Source organism: Podarcis erhardii, assembly GCF_964252035.2.
Source record: "Podarcis erhardii genome assembly, chromosome: 10".
Taxonomy (NCBI): domain Eukaryota; kingdom Metazoa; phylum Chordata; class Lepidosauria; order Squamata; family Lacertidae; genus Podarcis; species Podarcis erhardii.
The window spans coordinates 26,015,159-26,041,669 of record NC_138500.1 but is presented as its reverse complement, the minus strand read 5'-3'; the positions used below and the strand labels follow the sequence as shown (position 1 = coordinate 26,041,669).

At 43.6% G+C, this 26,511-nt stretch overlaps 1 protein-coding gene across 4 annotated transcripts in view; it reads right to left on the bottom strand.

Annotated features, from left to right (window-relative positions):
• Positions 1–26,511, bottom strand: part of RFX4 (regulatory factor X4) — a 63,756-nt gene that overhangs the window by 20,865 nt on the left and 16,380 nt on the right. For 3 of the 4 annotated variants that reach the window (XM_081878382.1, XM_081878381.1, XM_081878380.1), the window contains exons 2-8: positions 18,875–18,961; positions 14,872–14,932; positions 10,157–10,280; positions 6,258–6,319; positions 3,114–3,327; positions 1,706–1,783; positions 143–306 (exon numbers count right to left, since the gene is read on the bottom strand). In XM_081878382.1, coding sequence (XP_081734508.1) covers positions 143–306; positions 1,706–1,783; positions 3,114–3,327; positions 6,258–6,319; positions 10,157–10,280; positions 14,872–14,932; positions 18,875–18,961 — 790 coding nt within the window. Of the gene's footprint in view, positions 1–142; positions 307–1,705; positions 1,784–3,113; positions 3,328–6,257; positions 6,320–10,156; positions 10,281–14,871; positions 14,933–16,243; positions 16,452–18,874; positions 18,962–26,511 lie in introns of those variants that run through there. The other variant, XM_081878383.1, reaches the window with a different exon arrangement.

Below are 26,511 nucleotides of genomic sequence, written 5' to 3'. Positions count from 1 at the left end.
ACCCTACAGCTGTGACCCATGGGACAAGCCACTTCTGGAAAGCCTCTTTATTAAACATTGTGTAAGTGCAACATTCTTTGACTCAAAGGCATGTGTATGGACACAGATGCACATACAGACCGGCCTATCAGAACATACTCACCTATCAGGTAACGCCTGCAACACCGTTGGCATCAAGACTCCGGAAATAGCTTTGTACAATATTGAATCGCAAACTCCAACAATGTTTACTACTGTGGAAGAACCCAATACAGGAAGCATGTGAGGTGGCATCCCTTGCCAAAAGTGCAGAAGAAAACTTTGAACCTAGAGGTGTGCCAAGACATAAGGAAGAAATGGAACTGGTAATATTTTTTAATTGCCTAGATAACCGAGCAACATCCACTAGTGGTCGGCAGGGCAGGGTGGTGGCCCTTACTTGGAGAGGGACAAGGTGACAAGAGAGGTCAGTGCAGTGCAAATGCACCAGTGGAGCTGATCAGACACACCCTAATGCATTTGCACAGCATCAGCCTTGTGGTCCCCTCGCACCTCTCCTTCTTCCTCAATGACATCAGCAATGGGAGGTCAGGTTAAGTGCTGTTACTCCGCCGACCACTACCAATAACATCACTTCACAGCAGGAAGGTAGTTGAACTCAGGGTACAGAGAAACAGCTATCAGATTCTCCCACACCCCCAGTTTAGCTTACCCCACGTGTGCAACTGTCAGCCGCAGACTATTTTTTATTGCATTTCATTTATTTAGAAAGACTCAGAAGCCACTTAGTCAAAGAGCTCTCTAAGCAGCGTACATAATAAAACTGTAGATAAAATGCAGCGAAAATCCACAAAACTTTTTTTTAAAAAAACCCAAACATACATATAACAATCATTAAAATGCAGAACATTATGTGGCACTTGTAAAAGTGTATGTTCCACAGGTCAAAGTGGTCAAATGCATGAGGCAAGGTGATCCCTTATGTGATCTGATCCCAAACTGTTTAGGTAGAGGTAGCCAATATGGATTCCAGATGTCACTGGACTCCAATTCCCATTAGCCCCAGCCAGCATTGCAATGGTCAGCGTTGACAACAGGTATAGCCCAACAACATCTGGAGGGCTCCACATTGGCTACTCCTGCGTGCGTTAAAGACCTTGCATCAGACCTTGAACCTGTGCAAACAACTCCAACTATTTCTCATACCTTTAAACAACAGAGCGTACTCTAGGAAAATGTGTTGATACTGGTGCACAGATACTGGTTAGGTGGGCTGACTGGGAGGGAGAAGATTCTGTAGTTGAGAATGGCCTCATCCTCACATCACAGTAAGACACTGTTTATCTTAGACCATTGTTTAATTGTGAACGTCCCTTGGTTTATTTCTGGCTTACCACTTGTGCTTTTGTTTGAAGCAAACAAGCAATGGCATGGCTTCAGACAACATGATAAGCCATATCATGGCTTATTTGAACCATGTAGGAGCCACATGGTGAGGGGGAGAAGCTGTGTGGAGGCCCTTGCGGCAGTGGGAGGCATGTTCAGGATTAAACCATAGCTCAAAACAAACTGTGGCTTACCATGATGTGCAACCAGGTCCGTGTTTGAAATTCAGCATTCTAAACCATCACAGCAGCTCAGCCAACAAATAAATACCAGAGGCTTCCCCACTATCTACAAGTACTCTGTTACCCATGAAATTTTTAATTATTATTTTCCTACAAACCTCGTCAAAGTTGGCTCTTATTACAGTGTCGAGTATCCTCTGACAGTGTGTTCTGTACATCATAATAAAAGTGGACACCTGGCAAGGGAGGGAAACAATATTTTTAAAAGATATTCTTTTTATAGCAATAATCTAAGATCATCATGGCCATGACTCCAGGCAACGACTTGGCCATTAGGAACACAGGAAGTGGCTGCCTTATACTGGGCTGCTCCATCTAGCTCAGTATTGTCCACACTGACTGGCAGCTGCTGTCTCTCTTTCAGACACGAGACATTTCCAACCCTACCTGGAAATTCCAGGGATTGATTCTGGGCCCTTGTGCATGCTAAGCAGATGCTCTCCCACTGAGCTAAGATCCTCCTCCGTGACACAGACAGTGAGAGTCTGGCCAGGGGCACAGACTATGGAAGGCCCAAGTCACACAGAGAGAAAAGCCTTGAGCTGGAGACCTTTCACTAGACAACTCTAAGCCTAAGACTCTTGTATTAGATTTCCCCCAATTATGCTGACCAATATATGGAACACAGCCAGTGAGAAACTAATGGAGAAGTGACAGAAAACCAGGCTAGGGCCCAGGTTGCAAGAGCGGCCCATTCAAAACTCTGTGTTCCCCAGCACATCAGCAGAGCCTGAGAGGGTCTGGCTGGGCTCTGGACCTCATCAGAGCAAACTGTCTCTTTGAAGCTGCTTGAGGTTCTGCCACTTTGGCCCATAATCTTCTCTGGCAAAATGGGCTTCTGTTTGCAGACAGGATGAGTGCTGGAAATATATTGATAAGGGGCTCTTTCTCCTCCTCCAGATAGAAACAAATCATGGGCTATCTGCTATATCTGTCTGTCTGTCTGTCTATCTATCTATCTATCTATCTATCTATCTATCTATCTAGCCTTATGATTAAAAGGATCACACACACACACACACACACACACACACACACACACACACACACGTATTTTTCACAATCACCAATATGCCCAACTAGACATGATGTGGGAGATACGTGATGCGGTTGCAATTTAAGTCAGGGAAATGGCATAGGCAGAGGGGATTAACGCCCTGCCCTTTGGCCTTGAGCTACATACCTCCTCCACTCCCTGTGGTTGGTTCTTAACCCAAATAAGTCACGTTGGGAGACACAGCCACAGATCTCCCACATGATGTCTAGATTGGCAAGCATCCCACCACATATACATTGGAAAACAAACACTTTAAGATAAGAGGAGGATATACTTGTTTCTGGTGCAGCGAGCAGTTAAGTCTCCACCCCATAAATAAAGTCAGAGCATCCTTAAACTCACTCTTTTCAAAGGGTGACCCCCATCATATAATAGACCAACCATTCCTCAACGGAGGAGCAAAAGGGGCTGGGGGAAAGGCAAGCCAGAGACTATTTCACTAGAGTCACCTTCTCCTCTGGCAAGCTGGCTGGCAGATTTAGATCTTTGACATTTGGAAACTCTGGCAGCAACGTCCCCAGTTTGGATCGTGGTGAATACGCCACTGTCTGTTTGGTGACTTCCTTTTTTCCTGTTTCATTGACCCAGGCTGCTCCTTTCTTAGAATACATCACGTCATAATACTGGGAGCTTTCTTTTACTGCAATCCCATAGTAATGGTACCTGAAATGTTGAAATACACATTTGTTAGCGGGAGGGGGTGGGGACCCTCAGAAAGGAGTTATTCACTCAGTATGGTTTTTAAAAAGGAAACTGCTAACGAAGCAGATTTTACGCCAATTTACAAGTTGATGCACGAGTGAAAATCCAGCAACGGAATGTAATTGCAATGCTCAAAGCAGTTCACAGTCCAGTCCAGCTGGAGAAGTATCCTAAGGGCTGCCAAATGTGGAAGAGCCCAGTGCTTTTGCCTCCTGCCCAAGGAAGCCTCCTGCCCAGATGCTTAGTGCAAACTAAGCCACAGATGTACAGACCTCCCTTTAAGTCCTGGTAAATGGTCTATACAATTACTTAGGAGGATACAAGGAACAGCCATGAGAGAATGGCTTCTAGCAGCGTCTCACAAAGCCACTTATGCAAGGATAGCCAAAGTGGGGCCTCCAGATGTTGTTAGACTCAAACCCCCCATCAGCCCCAGACAACGTGACCAATAATCATGGATTATGGAAGGTAAGTCCAGCAACATCTGTAGAGCAAAACATTGGCTACCCCTTCCCCATGGCAGCAGGGCACTGCATTAAACAAGAGGGCCAGTGTTTCATTTCTTTTTGTGCTCCCTGTCCACACCACATCATAGAATCAAAGAAAAAGGTAAAGGACCCCTGAACGGTTAAGTCCAATCAAAGGAGACTATGGGGTTGCGGCGCTCATCTCGCTTTCAGGCCGAGGGAGCCAGCCTTTGTCCACAGACAGCTTTCTGGGTCATGTGGACAGCATAAATAAAGTGCTTCTGGTGCAAGGGAACACCATGATGGAAACCAGAGCACATGGAAACGCCATTTACCTTCCCACCACAGCAGTACCTATTTATCTACTTGCACTGGTGTGCTTTTGAACTGCTAGGTTGGCAGGAGCTGGGACCGAGCAATGGGAGCTCACCCCGTCGCATGGATTCGAACTGCCGACCTTATGATTGGCAAGCCTAAGAGGCTCAGTGGTTTAGACCACAGCGCCACCTGCATCCCATTAACTGTAGAGTTGGGAGGGTCATCTAGTTCAACCTCCTGCAACTTGCATCGTCCTGAAATACTGCGCCTCGGTGCACCTGGAGCTTCTTCCTGATGCCCTCTAGGAAAGACCTTGGGTCCCCACTCCTTTTCAGGCTGCCAGCAAACATTCATGCAAACCCTATCGGTGCACATGTTAAAATGAAATGTGTGGTTGTGAGAAATAGGTGGGGGCAGAAATCAGGGACCTGTGAGTGGCTGCAGCTGCCTGTTCAGCTTACATGTGGCAGCAAAGCCAGGTTTTCCTTGCCATAATGTGTGGAACAGCCCCAATGCATCAGGTTGGCCTGGTGAGAGAAGCATTAGAAAAAACTTGACCTCCTCTATCTCTGGATGTCAGGCAGCTGATAAAGCACATGAGAGGAGCTGGTATTGATTCTAGCGTACCTCCAGTCCAGAACAAGCATCAAGTGAGAATGGAAAAGCAAAAACTGCAAAGCTACAGCCTTCCCTCCATGTCTGAGGTTGGATGGAAGGAAGGCAGTTTAGTAACAATCTAGAGAGTATGAAATATGAAATATAGCTTTACATATCCAATACAGGGAGGGACACAGCTTCTCTTACCTGCTACTCCTCTCACCTGCCATATGCTGCCCACTCCCTTGTCTGCTGGGAGGACTCCAGTTGTACCAACAGGCAGGCAGGGGAGAGGGTAGATTACAGGAGAGGGAGAAGCTGCAGCTGTCCTTCCTCCGGCCGCTTTGGGGGAATTTAAAAAGCCCACATATGTTATCCCGGTTGTGACATGGGGTGCTTCCAGACGGATGCTTCTTGTGAGATGGGTGCTTCTCATGTGCTAACATTTTTCACAGCATCCATACAAGGGATGGGCCATCATGTCCACTTTGATTTCTCCCAGTCCGCCCCTCCCCCCATCTTAAATTTAGTCCACATTTCCACAAAAGTTTGTGGGTTTGTTTTTTAATCCTCATAAAAAAGCCATCAGCATTTTAGTACAAATTCCTCCAACTATACACATTTTTGTATGGAACTTTTGCCTAATATAATGCATTTCTCTATGATATTTTCACAAATATATGCATATTTATGTGACCCTGTAACTTAGTATATGCATTTTATACACATTACTCGGCTGGAGAAGTGCACTGCTAATTTGGAAAAATGTGAATTCCAAAGACTGGCTGTGTTTTGGTTTGCACAGTGTTTCAGAAAGTGTGAATAAGTTAGGTTTACCTTTAAATGCAAACTGAATTGCATTTCTTTCCCACCCACACCATGTTGTTGGCATAAAAATCCCAGTCTATATCCCCCTCCAATGTAATCTGATAAACCAGGAAAATCCAATTAAAGAGCCTGCTGCCAACGACCTGTTTGTCATATATGGATGACCCATTTACAGTATTAAGGCCTCTCCCAATCTGGAAGCATCCAGACACACCCATGCGCAAACTGGCAAGATGGCCACTGATCTCTTCTTCTGATGAAGAGAAAGCAAGCATCTTGTTATCTTTTGCGAATTGTAAAGCCCTGGCATTCTTTCCGCCCAAATCTGAGTCCAAGGTGACCCACTGCAGCAGAAGGCAGCGTTTCTACACCTTGAACAGCCTTGGAGAGGAAAAGAGTTTTGGTTGCTGCTAAAACAATCTCTTCTCTGCAACTATTAGAAGTTTAGGAGCTCCGTCGCTCTGTTGCATATCAGACTCTCAGTAGCACTGCTGATCCCACAGAACAAAGTATATCGAACAAAAGAGCCAGTGCCCTTTACTGGACCTAAAGAGGGTCAGATTTGTTTGGTGTTTCTCCCTCCAACACACAACAAAAGCCATATTACAAAAAGGCTCCCAGTGAATAACCTACGACCATACTTAGCCTTTCCGTGATTATGAAACACACATTATTGCTTACTTTGACTGGCCTCTGGTTCCAAGTCTTCTTGTTGTTAACTGCGGAAATTGCTGCCTTATTATCTGCAAATAATATTCATGAGTTAACAAGTTAAAAAACAAAGCCCTCTGCTCAGAATTTAGCAATGGATTATTTGGGGGGGCAAAGGTAAAACAGGCTGGAAACTTAAAAACACAGTCTTTGACTCAGACCCGCAACAAGAGTATACAAATATTTTGATTTTGTTTATTTATGTAAATACATTTACATCCTCCCTGCTTCCTCCAAAGAAACCCAGGGTGAATAACCAAGAAAGTTAAAAGATCAAATAAGGTTCAATAAAACAATGCATCAATAATTAAAACAGATAAAACAACAGCATCAGCAACGAACCACTCCAACATGGTTAGCAGGTGGGTCTTTAACACTTGGTAGCTCTGGTAGCTGTATAGTTGCCCCTGTCCCTTGCTTCCACTGTGGGACAGTGTATGTAAGAGCACATGCCTCAATGGTAGGGCAAGGAATGCACCATTTATTAAGAGTTGCTGCAGGTTCCTTTGCTGAAAAAATGGTAGCTAAACAGGCAGAAATAGCAAGGAGGAGGAGCAGAAACAGGACCAGGAGGCTCCAAAGCCTCACACTGGAGCGCGGGCCTGAACAGGTAACCAGGGATGCCAACTGCTGATGCCAGCCCTGCCTACTTGGGAGCACCTCAATGGCTAGTTGTATGGAAGACAGAGTGATGGACCTTTGGTCTGATCCTGGAAGACAATTATTAGTTTCCTTGTGCATCCCTACAAATATACATGGGATACCAGCAGTGTACCTCCAGAATCCATATTGTGTGAACGGGCTGCAAGGAAAATCTCAAATCTAAGGCAAATTCAGAAGCATGTTATGGTGAGCCTATCCACAGTTGCTTCTCCTGTCATTGTAGTGCCAACATAGGTGAGCTGAACAGAAAGTACTTCAAATATAAATTTTCTTGCATGGGGTGTATGGAGGGTTATTATCTTCAGGCAGATTCGTACTGTGCCCCTTTATCTTATGGGTTGCTGGGCAGCCCTTAGTAACACTTCTGGCTAAAAAGCATCCTTAGAATCCTGAGTGTCCCTTTCGTTTATTTGCTTTTTGTAGTCCCAGGTGGTTGCAAAAATAGGTTTGAAAATGTGACGGATAAAATAACTGCTAAAGATTTGTAAGGCTGAAGCCTGTATGATTTTGGTTTTTGAAACTAATTTTACTGGGGGTGGAATCATTTAAAGCTACAAACTTCAAAATACCTGACACATTATTTCACACAACTGTGTGGCAAATGAACCCAACACGTTTAATGTCAATTTTCATTTTATCTTGCAGCAGGCATGACAGCGACGTACAAGGAAAAGTTTATTTACAGTGCATGAGACCTTTGGAAGGTGCACTTAAAGAATTCCATTTGAGGAATATTTAGTTGGGGGCTAAATATTTCATGTGACTTAATTCTTTTTCAATAGTTTTGATAAATGGGTAACACTGAGCAAAAATGTTAAGTATATACAGTATAGCAAAAAAATTAAAGGGCTGGTACCAATCTTTTAAACTTGGGCAAAACACCCATATACATCCTCTGATATATCCCAGTTTTATTCTCCTAATATGCAAATCATGTAGATTGCCTGTAGTTATTATTCAAATTAGCTTGATTGCAGATACTTCTTACAGAGGAGATACATGTTACGTTATTTTGCCTGAAATGATTCTATTTCCCACATTTTGAAATTCCCCCATACTCAACAACCCATCCATATTTACTGAAAATAATGGAGCAGAATTTTAAATGGGACACACTTGTCAATTTACTGAGAACATCAACGTGGAGGAAGATCTATCCCTATTAAGTTCTAGCATGGATGGCAAGACTGCAGTTGAAGCAAGGGCCCCACAAGCAATAAAGAGGTAAAAATCAAATAGTGGAAAGTATTATTTTGCCAAGATGTGTTAAGCATGAAAAAGAATCCATCCCATGTTTCAGACAGGGAATTAAAATTACAAAAATAAATATAGATTCTTGCTAAACTATGTTCATTTTTAAATTTTAGATCCGTGAAACTGATTAAAATAATCTGTTGCCTCCATTGGCTTTTAAACCTTTCTGTTGCAAATGCCATCATGGCGGCAAAGTGCCCACACCCCAAATTCTGTAATGTACACTTGGATCACAGCTGCTGTGCAAAAATGGGGGGGGGGGTTACACACCATTTACATACAATTTCCACCCTCCCTCTGATTTTACTACTTATTATTTTTTTTCTCTCATAACAGGAAGCCACCCTGGCATTGGTTCATGAGTCTTATCCAGAATAGTCCACACTTGTTACAGAAGTGTGGATTTCACTAGCCTTTCTGGTTTATTTTCTGGAGCGAAGAGAAAAAAAATCAGCAAACAGAAAAACACTTTTGTTGAGCTGTGAAAGTTCAGGCTAGCTATTTGATAAATGAGCAGACAGGCAAGCTGCCTCTCTTTCTCCCTCTCTTTTTTGTGCGGGTTCAATGAAGCCTACCTAAAGAACACCACATGCTGTTCCAGCTACTGATCTAACATTCCGCAACATCTCAGCCTTCCAAATTCTCTTTAATTACACATTAATCCCACCCCTCTCTCTTTCAGTTTGTGCAGACGGGGATGGGGGTTCCTAGGGGCTGTGGGAAAAAAAGCATTTTCTGGACTTTTTTGGGGGGAGGGGAGGGGTGCATGTTGTCATTCAGGACGTACTCCCAAAGCAGAATATTACCTCAACAGACCTAAAGCAAAATGAAACATCCCAGCTCACTTTAACTCGCTTTCGGAAGTACGAGAAACAAACAAAACCCAACAAGTTCCTTTACACTTCCAGTGTTTCAACCCTAGCAAATCAAGAGGGCTTTAGCAAAAAAATTATCTGTGTACCAAAATGCACCTTTGGTGACGTTCCAGATGATTTCATTTTTTAAAAAAAATCCTGGATCTCTCGTAAAGCTACACTTGCGCTCGCCACAGCCCAGCACCGATAGATATAGGCTGTTTTTCTCACATTATGAACGGGGAAGGAAAAAGGAAAAAGATTCCTGCATATTTTGTGGGGTGGAAGAAGTAGGTGCCGATACTGTTGGGTGATTGACTGTACTGGTGGATGGGGGCGGGTTGTGTGGGAATAGAAAGGGATGAGTGATATTGAATGGGCAGCAGGTATGGTATGATTTGTGTAAATGTAAGGTAGAATCCGGGTGTGATGTGCACGCGTTAAGTGGAATGAGCGCTGTGTTTTGTGAGCAGGGATGGGGAAGAAATTCAATTCAGTTTGCATTTAAAGTCAAATTTGGCATTTTTTTTTAACTTTCTGAAACAATACAAAAACAGTCATCCCTCACAGAGGTACAATTCTCAAAGTTTCCTGGGAAGAGGGGTTGACTGTTAAGCTACTCTGAGAATTGTAGCTCTGTGAGAGGAACAGGGGTCTCCTCACAACTTGCAGCACCCTTAACAAAGTACAGTTCCCATGATTCTCTGGGGAAAGCCATGACTGGTATGGTACTGTTTTAAGTGTATAGAGCAGATGGAGCCCAATACTGTCATTCAGGGTGACTGTATCTGGAATAGAAGACCATCACATGCACTGGTGACACAATTCATTAACACTAGTCAAATTCACTCAGCTACTTTTTGACTTTTAAGTCTCACGCTCACCAAAATGTTTCTTAAAACTGATGCTACTAATAATCCAATCATGGCACTGCCTCCTATCGAAAACTTCAAAAGGAATATCCTCCCTCTACTGTTTTTCTCCTGACAGTTTGCCGCTTTGGATTGCAGTCCACATGTAGGAGATTGTATATTTCACAGCCATTATTATTTCAGATTCCCAAAACCCCACTTGAGGTGAGGTTTGGTTGACACTCACCTTTCCAAAGCTGGCAGCATTGACTGGCTGTGTGTCGTTTTTCTCGCAGAAGTCCAAATAGTGCATATAAAGGGCGCTTCGAGGAATGCAGACACCTTCTGCGATTTCGTAGTTCTCCTCCAGCCTTAAAAACAATGATCGAACAATGGAAAACTACGAATAGGTTGGCTGCTCTGTATTTCAACTTCCAAATCTGAAGACTGAAGGGCCAGCCCCTATGCTAGGACATTGTTTTTTCATACATAAAAATTAGCCAAATGTGTTCTATTTCTTCTGTACTGAAATACAGCATACTTTGCACACCAACACCACCATCAATTCTATTAATATATAAATAATACTAATATAGATGAAAATCAACAGTGATGCTGCAATGTGCCACAAATTCTTGCAGTCAGACTCCTGTAACACTTCAAAATGTCTTACATCACTAGAATACTAAGTAATTAAGGATCCAAAGGCTGAAATAAAACATTTGCACACATTTAAAGGCAGTCAAACATTAAAATGTCCTTCAGCACTTTGTAACTATTTTCTGATATGACGCATCTTGAGTGAAAGGAATGCAACCAGAGACCAAACCAAGCACTAAAATATTGTTCTGCCATACTCTGTATGTGACCTTCGCACAAAAGCTTATGCCACAATAAATCTGCTAGTATTTTAAGGTGCCAAAAGATTTAGGCTGCTATCCTGTACATAACTTCCTGTGGAAAAGTGCCACTGAGCTTGGTAGCATTGAGTAGGAATGCTCTGGATTGAACTGTGAGTCTGTTGCAGCGAAAACAAGAAACGCAGTCGCCTCTCAAGAATTCCCTTGTTATATTTCAGTTTGCATGGTAATGACAATGCATATATTGATCTCTTATCATTTAAAAGCAGCAACAAGGTGTGCATGCAGGAAGCTCTGCATGCCTTGACTGCACTGAGCTACCTTCAACTCAAGTAGGTTGATGCTGTCTGTTCTGACAGCACCAATTATCTATTTAAGGAAGAAATGGGGAGCTGGATTCAGCCCCTTGTATTCTTGCACTCGTCAGCAGGGCACTGGTGTTAGGTAAAGGTAAAGGGACCCCTGACCATTAGGTCCAGTCATGACTGACTCTGGGGTTGCGGCACTCATCTAGCTTTATTGGCCAAGGGAGCCAGCGTACAGCTTCTGGGTCATGTGGCCAGCATGACTAAGCCACTTCAGGCAAACCAGAGCAGCACACGGAAACGCCATTTACCTTCCTGCTGGAGCGGTACCTATTTATCTACTTGCACTTTGAGGTGCTTTCGAACTGCTAGGTTGGCAGGAGCAGGGACTGAGCAACGGGAGCTCACCCCGTCGCGGGGATTCAAACTGCCAACCTTCTGATCGGCAAGTCCTAGGCTCTGTGGTATAACCCACAGCGCCAGTTCATCACTAATCATAAAACAGTCCTCTGCCTGGCCTTGAAAGGTGGCCCGCAAAGCTGTTTTTTTGGTGAGCCATGCCCACTTTCCCCACATCTGATATCCTGTATGGTGTCAGATGCCTGGAAAAGAATCACAGCCCTGCTGACCCCTCAACGAGGCCTGTGGAGGACTGGACACATCTGGATCTGGTTCGCTGGTTCACAGCATTAGCACCCCAAATAAAGGGTCTTGCTTCACCCACAGACACAGCCTTGGATGCGAGCAGAAAGCAAGCATATCTTTCCCTCCTCTCACAGGTTTCAGTCTGCTTCTTGCTCCAACTTCTAGCTTACAAACACACACAACTTTTAACTCTGGCCTTTGTCTTTCTAACTACCAGCCAACTGAAGGGTGGGGAGCCCACCCATTTGCCATCTAGGATAGAGCCACTCCCTTTGCTTCCTTAAAGACCCATTACCTCAACAGGAAGCTAGCCTGGCTCTTCCAGAAATTAGAAAGGGATCCAGGCATGCACCCTAACCGCTCCCCATACTCATAACAAAATGATATTAGTTCAACAGACCTGGATTTGAAAATAAACACCTCTCTTTAAATACCAAGTTAGCTGTTTAAGCACAAACCTACTAAGCAGCAACCTATCTTGAAGACACTAATTTATGTCCTGCTAGCTTGTTTTAGGAATTTTCTCCCTTATCTTCAAGTTATGGTGGTAATTTGTCCCTGCAAACTATTTCAATAAGATATTTGGTGGTATGAATAAACTCAATAAGGGTGCCGCAGCCATGCTTCCTTTCTTTCAATGGGAATATCATCTCTGCATCTTTCCCCAAATTCATGGACCTCAACAAAACCTCTTTTCAAAGCGCGGAGACTTTGCTTGTATGCTATAACTGCTAATTGGCATGTCAGTTTCTCTGACCAAGACAGGATAGAAAAGCCTGTTAATTATTTCTCTTCATCATATATTTGATGAATTTCCCCTCTCTTTTCTTCCTTTTCCCCTCTCTGTCTTTCACAGAGAGTCATTAGTTTGACACTGGACAATGTTCCATTATACCTGAACTCTTTTTTTAATGATCAAAAATCCAACCTTGCAGAATGTCTTTCAATTTTTTGCCCCCTCTTAAAAAAAAGGGGGGAGGGAACCTTCATCATAAGTTGAATTCAGCTCTAGCCTACAGTATTGTGTAAAGATAATGAACTTTGACTATTGTCCCTATAAGTAGTAGAGGAATGCCCTTATAAAGCAATATGAGCTCTTGCAATAAGATTTTGAGGCTACTCATAGCATTGCAGCATATCTCATATTATGAAGATGAAGAATGGGGCTTACTTCACTGGTTTTACAGTGGTTTTACTTTGCCCGGTGAAGGGTGAGAGAGGAGGGCCCCCTGGCTGCCCCACGGTTTAAATTTCCCATGGCCATGACCCCTACCAGCACTGATTGGATGGTGGGACCACCTCTGGGCATCGCCCCGCTCAGCGCTGGTGATGTGGCCGGGACGGCATGAGGAGGACGTCAATCTCTGTCCACTGCCGGATCACTCTGGGGGCCCGGATGCCTGGCCACAACACCGCCCACCATAAAAGGCAAGCCGACATCTCATATTATGAAGGTGAAGAATGGGGCTTACTTCGCTGGCTTTACATTTCTATTGCACCTTCTCTTATCTTTGGAAATCTTTACTATAAAGTGCTAAAGAAAAAAGCCACTGACTTTAGGAGAATATAAGAATACATCAAGACGCAGAAATATTGCACAAACGTTTTAAGTGTTCACAGGAGTTGCATAATTTAATCACAAAAGGTCTTTGTGTCCAGGATAAACACTGTTAGTCCAACGTGTGCAGCTATTTCTTTTGTCATCACAATATGCATTTATTGTATTCAGGCCAATCCAGATCAGTTTAATACATCCTGGATTCCAACTGTGTCAAACACCATAAAGCCAAATATAAAAATGAGTGACTCAGACAAGCAAGTCCTGCTGCAAAACAACCAATGAATCCTTGCAGAAAACAAAAACCCAAGCAAAACAGATTTTTAAAAATGAACAAAGTTCCAGATCCAGTTAATCCATGGCAGCCAGTTCAAAATACCATGCCCAGAACATCACTCAAGGAAGCGAACCAAACTATATGCTTCAGATCCACTCAACCCATGAAGACAATTCAAAGCCAAGGCATAAGCAAATCAACAATATATATAGTTATCACATCCCTCTCTTGTGCTTTTATCCATGCAAACATGTACAATCTCAATTCTCTTCCCTTCCCCTTAACACCTCCAACAACACCACCCACAGTCCTCTGCTCCCAGTATTTGGTTGTTTTCTTTTGGGAGCAGAGCTCTATGATCTAATTAGGGGTGATGTCCTGGCTAACAAGCTATCTCCAGACTCCATCAAATTACGGGAGAGACTGACGCAGAAGGCCTGTCTTTCCTCTATGGGTGTGGGATAACTGGAAGCACTAGTCAGTGGGGGAAATCAAATTTAACAAAAAAAGAAAAAGGAAAAAAAGACAAGTGATGTTTGAATGCGTAGAAACTGCTAGCAGTCTGTTAGCGCAGCTTGAGGGTGGGGTCTCAGAGGACTACTTTTGCCCATATAACCCTGCTCACTTTTAAAATTATTATTTTTTGGAGGGCCTTTTCTGGGTGCCCCGGTCTTCAGAAATGAGGAGTTTCCTGGTTTATGTTGGTTTTGCTGGTTATTAGAGAGAGGCAGGAGTTGTGCTCACCACAGACCAGTCTTCCTCGATCACCAGATGTTTTTGACTATAATTCCTATTAGCCCAAACCAATATGCCTATACTGGCTGGGGCTGGTGGATGCTGAAAACTGAAACATCTGGAGGGTACCAGGTTGGGGAAGGCTGCCATGAACATGGTATGGATAGTGCTTTTATGTGGTTTAGATGGCATTAGTTGTATCTGGGTGGAGTAAGGAATTTTTTGTTCTGTTCTTGATGGAGGGAGAGACAGAAAGTTCTTGTCTGGCTTTCGGAGTAGTGTTTACCATAAGCCAGGTGTGGGGACTCTTTAGCCTTCCAGGTGTTGCTGAACTACAACTCCCATCAGCGCCGGCAAGCATGGCCAATTGTCAGGGACGAGGGGAGTTCTAGTTCAGCAACATTTGGAGGACCAAAGGTTCCCCATACCTCCTCTAAGATTTCAATTACATTCATCCTCATTCATCCTTTCTTTTCTTATCATCCTTTCAGTTGCACTTGCTTTTCTGAGTGCCAATGTAGGTAGCTTGAAAATACAAAAGGCTCACATCTTATCCTTTAAAAACAATAATAAAAATCTTACCATTGCAGAGTAGCTGGAGTGGAATGTGGTTTGGATGCTCTGTTATTCTCTTTCTCCTCATCTGTTGCGAGAAAACAATACGAGAGAAGAGACTTTCAGTCAAACCACTAAAGCACCGACAAGGGGGATGCAGGATTAACCACTGTACATAAAATCTCATGCTTCCCAGGATAAACTCTGAAAGTTGCATAGTGTAGCTGGAGTCAGTGTGAATCAGCATGTCATTTGTTTAACACAGGGCTGCAGAGCCTCAGATCTGGAGTCAAATGCCACCCCTGGGGCTCTCTTATCTGGCCCTCGGAGCTCTCCCTGGCCACTTCCTTTCACCAGCCCTACTTTCCATCCTCCTTGAGTGTTTCTGCCTTGATGCACTGAGGCAGCATGTACCCTGATTGGCTGTATAGTTCTGAGAGATTCTCCTCTGTGCATTTGGTTGAATGTCATCCTGCAATGTACAAGACCTGAAGTAAGAAAGACAAAACATCTCCATTTGCTTCTCCTAAAATTATACTGTTTTAGGAGATTATAGTGTTTTCAAGACTTTTCTCTCTGGATTCTATTTGTGTTATTTGTGTGACTTTGCTAACCAAAGGAATTGCAGTCTAAAACATCTGGAGGGTACCAGCAAAGGCTGACCTGGAGCTTAGTATCACTCCCTACACCTTATTGTAACTGAACCAAAGTACAAGTATTCAAGATAATCATATACTCATCTCCTGCTTCCCCCTTCCTCCATTGTTTCCCCTTATTTCGGAATGTAAGTCACTTCAGCTAGGGGCCTTGTCATGCCTGTTCTTTGAAATGAACAATGTAGAGAGATAGATGGCCTATATTTAGAAATTAATCAATTAATATGATGGTAACAACAGCTGTAAGTGAAAGATACCATCACCTTCTCTCTGAAAACTGAGCTTGTAAAGGTGTGACAGGCACTATGGAATTTATTTCAAAGATAGGGATCCCCAGAAAAATCCTGATGGAGCTGCCAGTCAGAGTGGACAATAATGGGTGAACTGGGCAATCAGTCTGACTTGGTATTAAGCAGCCGTTGCTATGGATTCAGCCACTTGTCAGAAGGCTATGGGACTACAGGTTATTTTCTATTTTTTTACTCTTCAGATAGTATTTTATTTCGTTCACAGGCAACTTGAGGGTTCCATTCCTCTCCCATTTGATATATGGGTGAGGTGAGCCCATCCAAAGAGTGTGTGGGTCAGATGCTGAGGGGGTGGTTGTGATGCAATGGTCCACCTCCTCCTGAGGCCTATGAAGCCTAAGGATAGGTTTGATGAGCAAACACTGGCCCCTTCCTTCCTCACAGAAGTACTGTGGCAAGAGAGAAGGAGCTACAGAGGCAGAACAACGGAGTTACCTGGTTCTGATTGGTGCATCTGATCCCCTTCCCTCATGGCTAGCTTTCCTTTTCCATTTACAGCCATCGAGGAGTGAAAGGCTGTTTCACTTGCCTGGGGCTTTGTCATTAACACGTATCAAACTGGAATTACCCAGGTGAAAATCTTTACAGAGGCCGGCACCTTAAAATCGGGCTCAGTGAGCTAAGACTGCTGAGCCAATGATATCACAAAGGACAGTGGGTTGACATCAGCTTAACAAATGTGAGGTAGAGTGTATCAAACTACCTCACAGAGGTCTTGACATCATCCAAGCTGGCCAGCAGGCTGCACCCAGTGGCCACGTAACAGCCTATGGCTAGACATCAGCCAAACAAAGCAGAAGAATGGGTTCAAGGGAGCTTCTCAACAGGGTTTGGATGATCTGCCTTAGAAGCCCAGCAAGTCAGATCTGGCCACTTCAACATGCTAGAAGTACTAAACCTACAAACCTAGTATTAAACTTAGAAGTATTAAAACACAAGCAGGATGGGGAGTCCATTGATCTCTTTCCACTGTTGCTCCCCAGCTGCTATTCATTTGTACACTGTCTGTGGGCATGGAGGTTGACTAATAATAATAATAATAATAATAATAATAATGGTGGCTAGTAGCAACTGAGAGCCTTATTCTCCATTATCTATCCTCCACTTTCAAAGCCATCTAATATATCCTTTCAGAAGAACACAAGAAGAGCTCTGCTGGATCAAGCCAAAGGCCCATCTAGTCCAACATCCTATTCTCACTGATCAGATGTCTATGGGAAGGAAGGCTTGAGTGTAACAGCATTCTTTTCACCATGATTCCCAGCAAGTAGCATACTGCCTCCTAGTACAGTCATCGTAGCTAGTAGTCACTGATAACCTTATCATCCTCTTAGGAGATGTAACACAGCCATATACCAGGGACTAAGCTACCCTGGAATCAGTCTACTTCTGAGTAGATATGCATAGGATTGCATTGAGAGACTTTACCGAGACCATTCTGGAAGTCTCATCTGCCCCCACCCATAATAACTGTAAGAAACATGTGTCTCCTATGAGCCATCACAGATGGTGAATAAGAGCCATCGCAGAGACAGTGCCACAGACAAAATGCTCATATCCACTTTCAAATTGCCTGAAAGTCCATCCTTCTTACTGGAGTGTTCACATTCTGCAGTGAGTCATCAAATGTTGCACATGCAGATGTGAACTGGCTCTTGAGATAGTTGCAAAAAGCAGATTCAAGACCCTGCCCTTTTAAAAATAAATTACAGTTTGTCCATTTTCTCTTAATAAATTGCCTCATCTCAGCTTCATGCACACATCACTAAAGCTATAATGCCATGTACAATGACTTGGGAGTAAGCACCACAGAATTCAGTTGGAATTACTTAGGAGTAAATAAGTACTGGACTGTGGTATCAGGAAAGAAAACTGTTACAATACTAAGCTAAAGGACAAAAGACACACATATCATGTTGCATATATCGTTGGCCACATTCATACTTCACACTGAAAAGCACTATGATACCACTATAAACAATCGTGGGTTTTTCCCCAAAGCATTCTGGAAGCTGTTTTTTGTTAAGAGTGCGAAGAATTGTTAGGTGACCCCTATTCCCCTCCCAGGGCAACAATTGCCAGAGTGGTTTAACAATCAATCCCTCTTCACAGAGAACACTGGGCACTGTAGTTCTGAGGAGGGAACAAGAGTTTCCTAACAACTATCAGTACCCTTAATAAACTACAGCTCCCAAATTTTTTGGAGGGGGAAGCTTTGACTGTTTAAAGTGGCATTATAATGCGCTAGGTTAATGGGACAAAAAGGACTGACAAAATCCGGGGCCAGGAGGAAGGGACGCTGGGTGAAGATTGGACTCTTCTACATTCTTTTTTTCCCTTTTGTTATTAAGACTGATTTAAAAATAATTGATGAATGTTAGAAAAATGTTGAAATGGAATTATTTGGCTCTAGCAAAAATGTTTTAAAGAATTAGGCTAATGATATGGCTATGAGAAGTTGATAAAAATAAGATTTAAATTTTAAATTTTAAGGCCTGCTATAAGACAAGATGAAAATAGATTAAGATAATGTAAGAAAATGTAAGGATAAAATATTGTAAAGAGGGTAAGGATTTGCTGTATCTGATTGGGTAAAGAGGAATACAAAAAAGGGAGGCGTGAGGAAGTCAAGAAAGAAAGTTAATTAAGTATGAATTTGAAAGCTGGAGTTTTTATTTTTCCTTTTGTTGGGTGGAATTTTATTTTTCTTGTATTTTGTTTTTCTGATCTGTTTTATGTGTATTTTTGATTATGTTTTGTTTTCCTTTACTTTTTTGGTTGTTATGTGTTTTTTATTCTATAAAAGCCTAATAAATATATTTTTTAAAAAAAATAAAGTGGCATTATAGTACATTAGAATAATGGTGTAAAACATGACTTAAGTCTTCCAGAGAACTCTGGCCTATAAACTGTTTAAATAAAATAATGCTGTGTTGTAGGTAGCAACACCAGTCATTTTATCCTAACTATGGCCCCAATCAGATGTATGGATGCAACTGGACACTACTGTACAGCTTTTGGGTCCTTTCTGACGATACAAGTCTACTGAAAATGACATATACTTACTTTCATCATTAGAAACATTCCCCAGAGATGTATGACTGGAATAACGTTTGTTTTCACTTTCACTGAGACATCTTTCAATCCAACTCTCTGCAAAACAACAAAGGTTTTTTTATTTTTTTAAAAAGGCAGGATGTTTCCCATGAACAGCAAACCTTTTATTTCACTATTATACAATAAATAATGTTATCAGTTACAAACCAAACAAGTGTATGTGTATCAATAGTTTGCTCTTCCCAGTGCTATTTTTCTAGAAACTCATGGTACCAGAACTCACCATGAACACCTCCCTTGTTCTCTTATAATGGCAATGGCACCAACCTGAGAGGTGCCAGAACTGAGTTCTGGTGAGTTCTGGCTGGGAAAAAAAGCCCTGGCTCTTCCTCTCTTTTCCAATATGGGCCACAAAAGGTGAACTGAGGAGCCCCAAAGTGCTTCCCCAGATTACAATGAGGAACTGAACAAAAACTGCAGGACTAGGTGCCAGCATTTGTAGCATTTGTAACTATCTTGAGTCACAAATTCCCCATTTTTACAGTTTGAGGTAACACTGTTTATTTGTGCAGATAATAAATACCCTGTTACTCAGCAGAGGATTAGTCCTTTTTTGCCCTTTCAGAACCTGATGTTACTGGGTCACCTTTTCTACTTATTTGACATATACCAAATGCTATTATACCGATGTTCAAGAAGGGTGCCAGGGTACCATGCAAATTCTCTTAAGGAAAATCTCTGGTGTATATTTCATTTGGTGTATATATTATAAAACACAGAGACTCCAGCACATGCCATTATTGGTATAAAACCACTTGCAACTAACCCTTCTCAGGGAGTTGTCAGAACTGTTAGGTTACTTAAAAGTTTCCACTTGGTAATATATGAACCAACATTACTAGAAGGGTCTAAAAATAGAAAATTTCTACATTTCTCTCTGGAAATTGTTACGGTGCTTCAATATTAGCCTTCAAGTTAGAATCTGACAGGAACATGGTTCAAATCAAGTCATCGTATTATTATAAAAGTCTGAAAATGGGATCTAACACTCCACACATGACACTTACAAGTTTACCTCATAACAGAAGCCTGTGTTCCACCTCAGAAAAAGGAACAAGCCACACGCATGGGATAAAATGTTGGGCAGTGGGAAACTCCATCCCCCATCTCTATCTTTAATTAGGCTTATATGGGTAAATTGGGGGTGGCATGTCTCACAAACAGCCAGCTAGGAAGGTCAGTGGCAGAGCACATGTTTTGCATGCAGACAGTTCCATGTTCAATCCTTGGTAGCCCCAGGCAGGACTGGGAATGTCCTCTGCTTAATGTCCCAGGAAACTGCTGCCACAGTCAGTGTGGGCAGTACTGAGCTTGATGGACCCAGTTGTCTAACTCAGCCTAAGGCAGTTCCCAACACGTGCCTATGCTTGCAAAATGCAAGCTTTGTTTACCCATTTTCAGCCTCAATCCATCACTGACAGGAGACAGCAAAGTGGCTGGCAACTTCCCAAAACAGACAGGAGGAAGCAAGAAATGCAGACATTAGTAAATAAAAAAATTACTATCTTCATACTTCCGCTCACCTCATTGCAGGAGGGTTGTGTTCTCATTAAAACCATCCAGTTAAAAAAAGGCAGGGGGAGATATCTCACTCACACATGTACACACACTCTTTCTAACAAGATTGTGTACATGTATGTACACACAACACACACACACATACACACACACACTTGTATGCGCACACAGAGTTACATGACTAGGCAAAACTATGGGCCAGTTCACCTTCATCATTAGAACATAAGCACTGCTTTGCTAGATCAGCCCAGGGTTTAGAGAGTCCATCATTCCAACCAGTCAGACACCTCTAGGCAGTTTGTAGGCAGGGCATGATAGTAATGGCTATTCCCAGTTATTTACTCCCAGAACCTTGCATTTAGGAGTACACTGCTTCCAGTCCTGGACTGCTGCGACGGGGCTTCAATCCTATTTAGCGACCATGACTAACAGCCACTCTAGATCTATTATCTTCATGAATTTGTTTGATCCTCTTTCAAACTGCCCATACCAGGGATTTGGAGAAACCATAGTTCCTAGTACGACAATAGTATAAGGGAGTTTCTTTTTAAGGGAGGGATTGTCGCTCAGTAGGAGAGCACAAGCATTGACTGGGGATGGTTGCAACCACTAGTCTCCCCAGTTAAAAGGTACCGTAGAAGCAGGTGAAAGGGGGATCCTGTTCGAACAGAGGGTACTGGGCTAAATGGACATACAGTCTGACTAATTAATGGATCCATTTTGGAGCAACCCTGAGCAACACCAAAAACACTTTGATACAAACAAAGCAGATTATCACTAATAAAGCTGGCATGCACTCCCATGGCCAGGGCCACAGTGGACCCCAGCATTTGCCTCAATGTGCTGCATGCTGACATTGGGCCTGATGGTGGCTGGTACCAGTTGCCAACATCCCTTTAAATTTTTAAAGTATGTTTTCGGGTGGCCAGCACTGTGAAGAGAAGCACTGGGCAAAGCAGCTGCATCTGAAGCTGCCACCATTTTGCCAGTATGCTTCTGGGCTCTGATGCAGCTCATCTTGGACAGGGGCAAGGTGGGAACTGACGGGGATGGAGGCCCCCTTGGATCTGGTCCACTTTGAACAGCTGCTGGAGTAGTAAGTTCTTAGCTTCTTTTGGTTTGTATCTAGCCTGACTTGTAACCATAAGCAGCACCACAGTGAGCTGTCTATGGTCCTGACCATCTGTGACCTTCTGCTGTCCTTGGCTAGTACACTTCTGCAGGCTCCAGCATGAAATGGGATGTACCCCATTACTATGTATACTTAGTGATGTCAGTGGGATTTAGCCGCAGAGAAGTACACATATGTAATTCAACATCAAGGTACAGTTATCTAGCCTGGGTGGTGGAAAGATATGAACAACACTCCATTCTAACTCAAGACTGCTTTTTTTGGCTTTATTACAAGCCACAGTAAATTGCCGATGAAGTGACGTGAACAAGATGATTTGACTATCATTTTTGAAAATACAGCCATTTTTAAAGGGCAAAACTCAATCTGAGAATCAGCAGAGCAAGTCTGTCTTTTTTTTTGGATTGTATAGTACTTTGTCTATCACCTAGGCAATCAAATGGAAGACCCCCCCCCCTTTCCAAGTATACAGCCTAGAAGGTCATGGCTGCCCATTTGCTTTTGACCACCTCTAAATTTCTGCCATGTCTGGTCTAACTATACTATCCTCCAAAAGATGGAAGGCTTCATCAGCTGGTTCCATCCAAAGGCCATGGATTGAAGTTACAAAAAGTTCCATTTACCTGAGAATTCATAGCTTAGGTTCACTCCCTCTACTACAAAAACTCCTTTTTATAATATTGATGTGCAGCTGTACCATATCCAATATGGTACTGAGACAAGGGCCCCAGTAAAGACAGAATGGACAGCTGCAGAGCTTAAGCCCTGCACCTGATGAATTTCTCTGTTAAGAACATGGTGACAATGTCACATAGGAAATCTCAGTCTCATATAGGAAACCAACATATTCTTCCTTGGGTTCTAGCTCTGTTGCCTCTTCTTTCCTTCCCCCCAGCCAGCACATTATTCACTCTTCCACCCCCTGCTAATTATTGTCATGGTTGCCAAGGCTACAGGGTTAACTGCCACCTGTTGCCTTCTTCTGTACATTGCCATGTTACTGTTACATTACATTACGGAGCAGCACTCCAAATTTGGTTAAAGGCACAGGATTCCTCCACAGGCAAAATAGATCAACTCTTTTAAGGAAGCAGGAACAGTCCCAAAATGTTATTGTGAATGGGCTGGGTGCACACACTATCTGTCACTGTCAGTAAACAAGGCCAAGGGGTTCACTAGAGGTTCATGTGGTCTTTCTTTTCTCTGATGTGCGCAGATCCTGGTTACAAAGCCAACTGGCACCGTGGTTGCATGGGGACATAATTCAGACAAAGGCCACATTCAAACCATCCATTTAAAGAAGCATCATATCACTTTAAACAGTGATGTCTTCTCTCAAAGAATCCTGGGAGCTGTGGTTTGTTTAGGGTGCTGAGAATTGTTAGGAGACACTTATTCTCCTCAGAGAGGTACAATTCCCAGAGTTCCCTTTGAAAAAGGATTAATTGTTATACAGTGGAACCTCGGTTGTTGAACGTAATCAACTCTGGAAGACCGTTCAACTTCCAAAACGTTCGACAACTGAGGCGCAATTGCTGGTCAGTAAAATCCATTGAAACAATGGAGAAATGCGCCTCGGAAGCTATTCAACTTCTGAGGTACATTCGAAAACAGAAGCATTCACTTCCAGGTTGTTGGTGTTCAAAAGCCAAAACATTTGACATCCGAAGTGTTCGACAACCAAGGTTCCATGGTACCACTCTGGGAACTGTAATTCTCTGAGGGAAATAGGGGTCTCTCAGCATCCTTAACAAGCCACAGTTCCCAGGAGTCCTAGAGGAAGTTAGCAGGTCCCTATAAATTCTACAGCAGCAGTGGGGAACCTCAGGCCCAAGAGCTGAATCTCCATGTTCCCGTCCATGCTCCCTTTCCCCAAACTACACCAAAGTCTCCTGGCGCTTCTTGCCTGGGTGGAAGATGAAAAGACGTGTGTACAGTGTGGATGTCTGCAGAAGTCTTGGACCTTTGAGTAGCTGAAATGTTGCCTACCATTCAAAGGTAAGAGCCACATAAATTTCACCACCTAGTTTTTGTCTCTGGCCTGTCCATCACTGGTATGCAGTCCCCAGGTGGCTTCCCAAGAAGGAATGTGGCCCTCAGACTGAAAAAAACCCATCCCTGTTCTACAGAAATCAGTACAGCTCAGGCTGCCTGAGGGAACTGGCTGCATTCAGCACTCTGGTGTGCCTTCTCATCATGCAGCACCACAAAACATTCCTGGCAGTGGCTTGGAGGTAGCAAGAAGTTCACTACTCTAGTAGTCAATGTGCACAACGAGCCGTTGCACACAAAAGGATCATGATACAAAGCACCAACCACACAGATGCTGTTCATAAGAAGTTAAGAAGAACCTGCAGGATTAGGCCAAAGGCCCATCTAATCAAGCTCACCTCACCCACCATTCTCACAGTGGCCAACCAGATGCCTATGGGAAACTCACAAGCAGGAGCTTCTCATAAGAGCACTATTTCCTCCTGCAGTTTCCAGCAACTGGTATTGAGAAACCTGCTGCCTCTGACCTTGGGAGGCTGAACACAGCCATCAGGGTTAGTAGTCACTGATAACCTTCTCCTCCATGAATATGTCTTATCCTCTTTTAAAGCCACCTCAGTTGGTGGCTACCACTGCCTCTTGTGGGAGCTAATGCTGGCATCGTTTAACTATGTGCTACGGGAAGAAGTGCTTTCTTTTGTCAGACTCTCCCAAAATTCAGCTTCATCACATGTCCCTGAGATCTAGCGAGAGCGTTCCAGCTGTATGACTTAGGGTGGGCTATAAAAATGATTCCAGGGAGCGTTCTGCTTCTGCTACACTTGCAGAGTTTTTAATCTGGTTATTTTATTGTAAAGAAAAACTGCTATTAGATACAAAAAGATTCATGCAAAAGTAATGATGCGTTTCTCTTTCTCTCTTGTCCTATCTCACATTCTCTCTCTCTCTCCCCCCCCCCCCGTCCTTTGGCCCACCCTCCGAAAAGGCTCTGTGCTATCGTGTCTCAAAACTGTGGAGCTCAGTTCTCCTCTGATGGAAGTGGAAGACAGCCTAGAGGACATAAAAGGGGGGAGGGGGAGTCTTCTTACTCTTTTCCTTTAGATGCAACAAAACAAGCATCTAGTCTTGAATAATACTTGCCGCTGAATACAAAGTTGCTCAATAGATGGTCTGTGTACCAAGGCTCATAGTGGAAATGATCCAACAAAGAGAAGCGAGAGGTGAGCAGACTGGGCCACCCATGTGATTGAAATTCAGTTCTCCACATTGCCACCCAGCACTGAAAGCATTTTTTGTTGTCCTTACCATCATTCTCTCATATATATATATATGGTTTAGATTATGAGATGCCTGCTTATTGTCTCTGTCAGTCTGAGGACAGCAGTGCTGAGACAGAGTTTGCAAAGCCCGGACATTCAACTGTCAGCCAAAACTTTCCATTGACAGAACTCCTGTTCCTTTTTAAAACGTGCAAAGCTTTTATTCTAAGTTAATGCAAAAGATTGTTTCTAACAGACCATTCTTAAGCAAGCTGTCCATCCATGCATGAGCAATAGGTGGAAGAAATTAAGGAAGAAGGTAATCAAGCAAATCATAAAGGGGGGGGAATCTTTGTTGCTTTAAATATTGTTTACCGGTTTGAACCTGGATGTAACAGCTAACAGTATTGCACAGCTATGTGCCATCCCAGAAAAGTAAGTGTGGTGTGGAGGGGTATTATAAGAGGTGATGCTGGTAAACGACAGCAACCCCCCTCCAAAAAAGCCCCCAACAAAATGGATGAGTTTCTTAAATTAGAAAGTGCTTGAGCAAGGTTCTCATTCACATTGCAAAATAAATATTAATTCCGAGCATGCACAGAGATGAATCCTAGAGATGACACCAACCGAGTTCAGAACCGACCCTATCATTGGGCAAGGTGAAGTGGCTGCCTCAGGCGGCAAGTGCTACTATGTACCAGTATGTGGCAGTGGGGGCGAGTAGCCATACAAGCTCTTTCAGTTATTACTCCTGAGCCCCTCAGCCTCTCATCTCTGTTGGAGGACAGATCTGTGGGTGCCATGCAGCACCCCCATATCCCTAAGATAGACTGCAGCCCTTGAGTGCAGTGGCCCTACCTTTGGGAAGAGTGAGGCAACCACCCCAGGCAGCAGGGGCCAAGATGTGTGGGGTGTGGCAGCAAGGTGTTGTAGGCCAGAGCCGAGTGTACAACACAGCTAGCTTGTTTCTCTCAGGTGGGGTGGAGGATACTGTCTAGTGCTGGAATAAGACTTGACAGCCAGTCTGGTGAGCTTCTGGAAGGAGGGCCTCCACATCGTCCTTCACCTCAGGTGGCAAAATGCCTTAGGCCAGCTTTGGACATCACGGTCCTCCTGCCGCAAGTGTTGAAGCAAGAGTCAGCTGCCAGTCTGGTCAGCCTTCTGTAGGTGGGATGGGAGTGGGTTTGTCCTTTGCCTTAGGCAGGTTACGACTCTTCGATCTGCAGAACTTACACTTCTCCAAGTGCCACACACTTCCCATTTGTAAGGCATCTGTAATGAGTTGATCCTTGTCAGGGACAGGCTAGATGACGAGGACTGGTGGAAGGTACCAGCTGGGGAACCCCCAAGGGAAGCCCCCGAGGAGGAAGGCTCAGAGCCCAGGGATTGGTGACGGGACACTGAGGAGAGGTCAGCGGGAGAAGGGTGGGAGAAATGGTTGGATGCAGAAGAAGCAATAGGCTCTAGTGAACAAGGTGAGCCTGTGACAGGGAACAGCTCAGACTCAGAGGCTGAAGAAGAGGAGTGGGAGCAAGAGGCTGAGGGAGAATCCCAGGAGTCTGCCTCTCCTGCGGTGACAAGCTCCACTCCCGCCTTGACTCCAGGGACACAAAGAGATTACAGGTGCCCTGCCATAGTTTGAAGCTGCTTGGGAAACATCCTGCAGGGATGGAGATCTAGTGGAA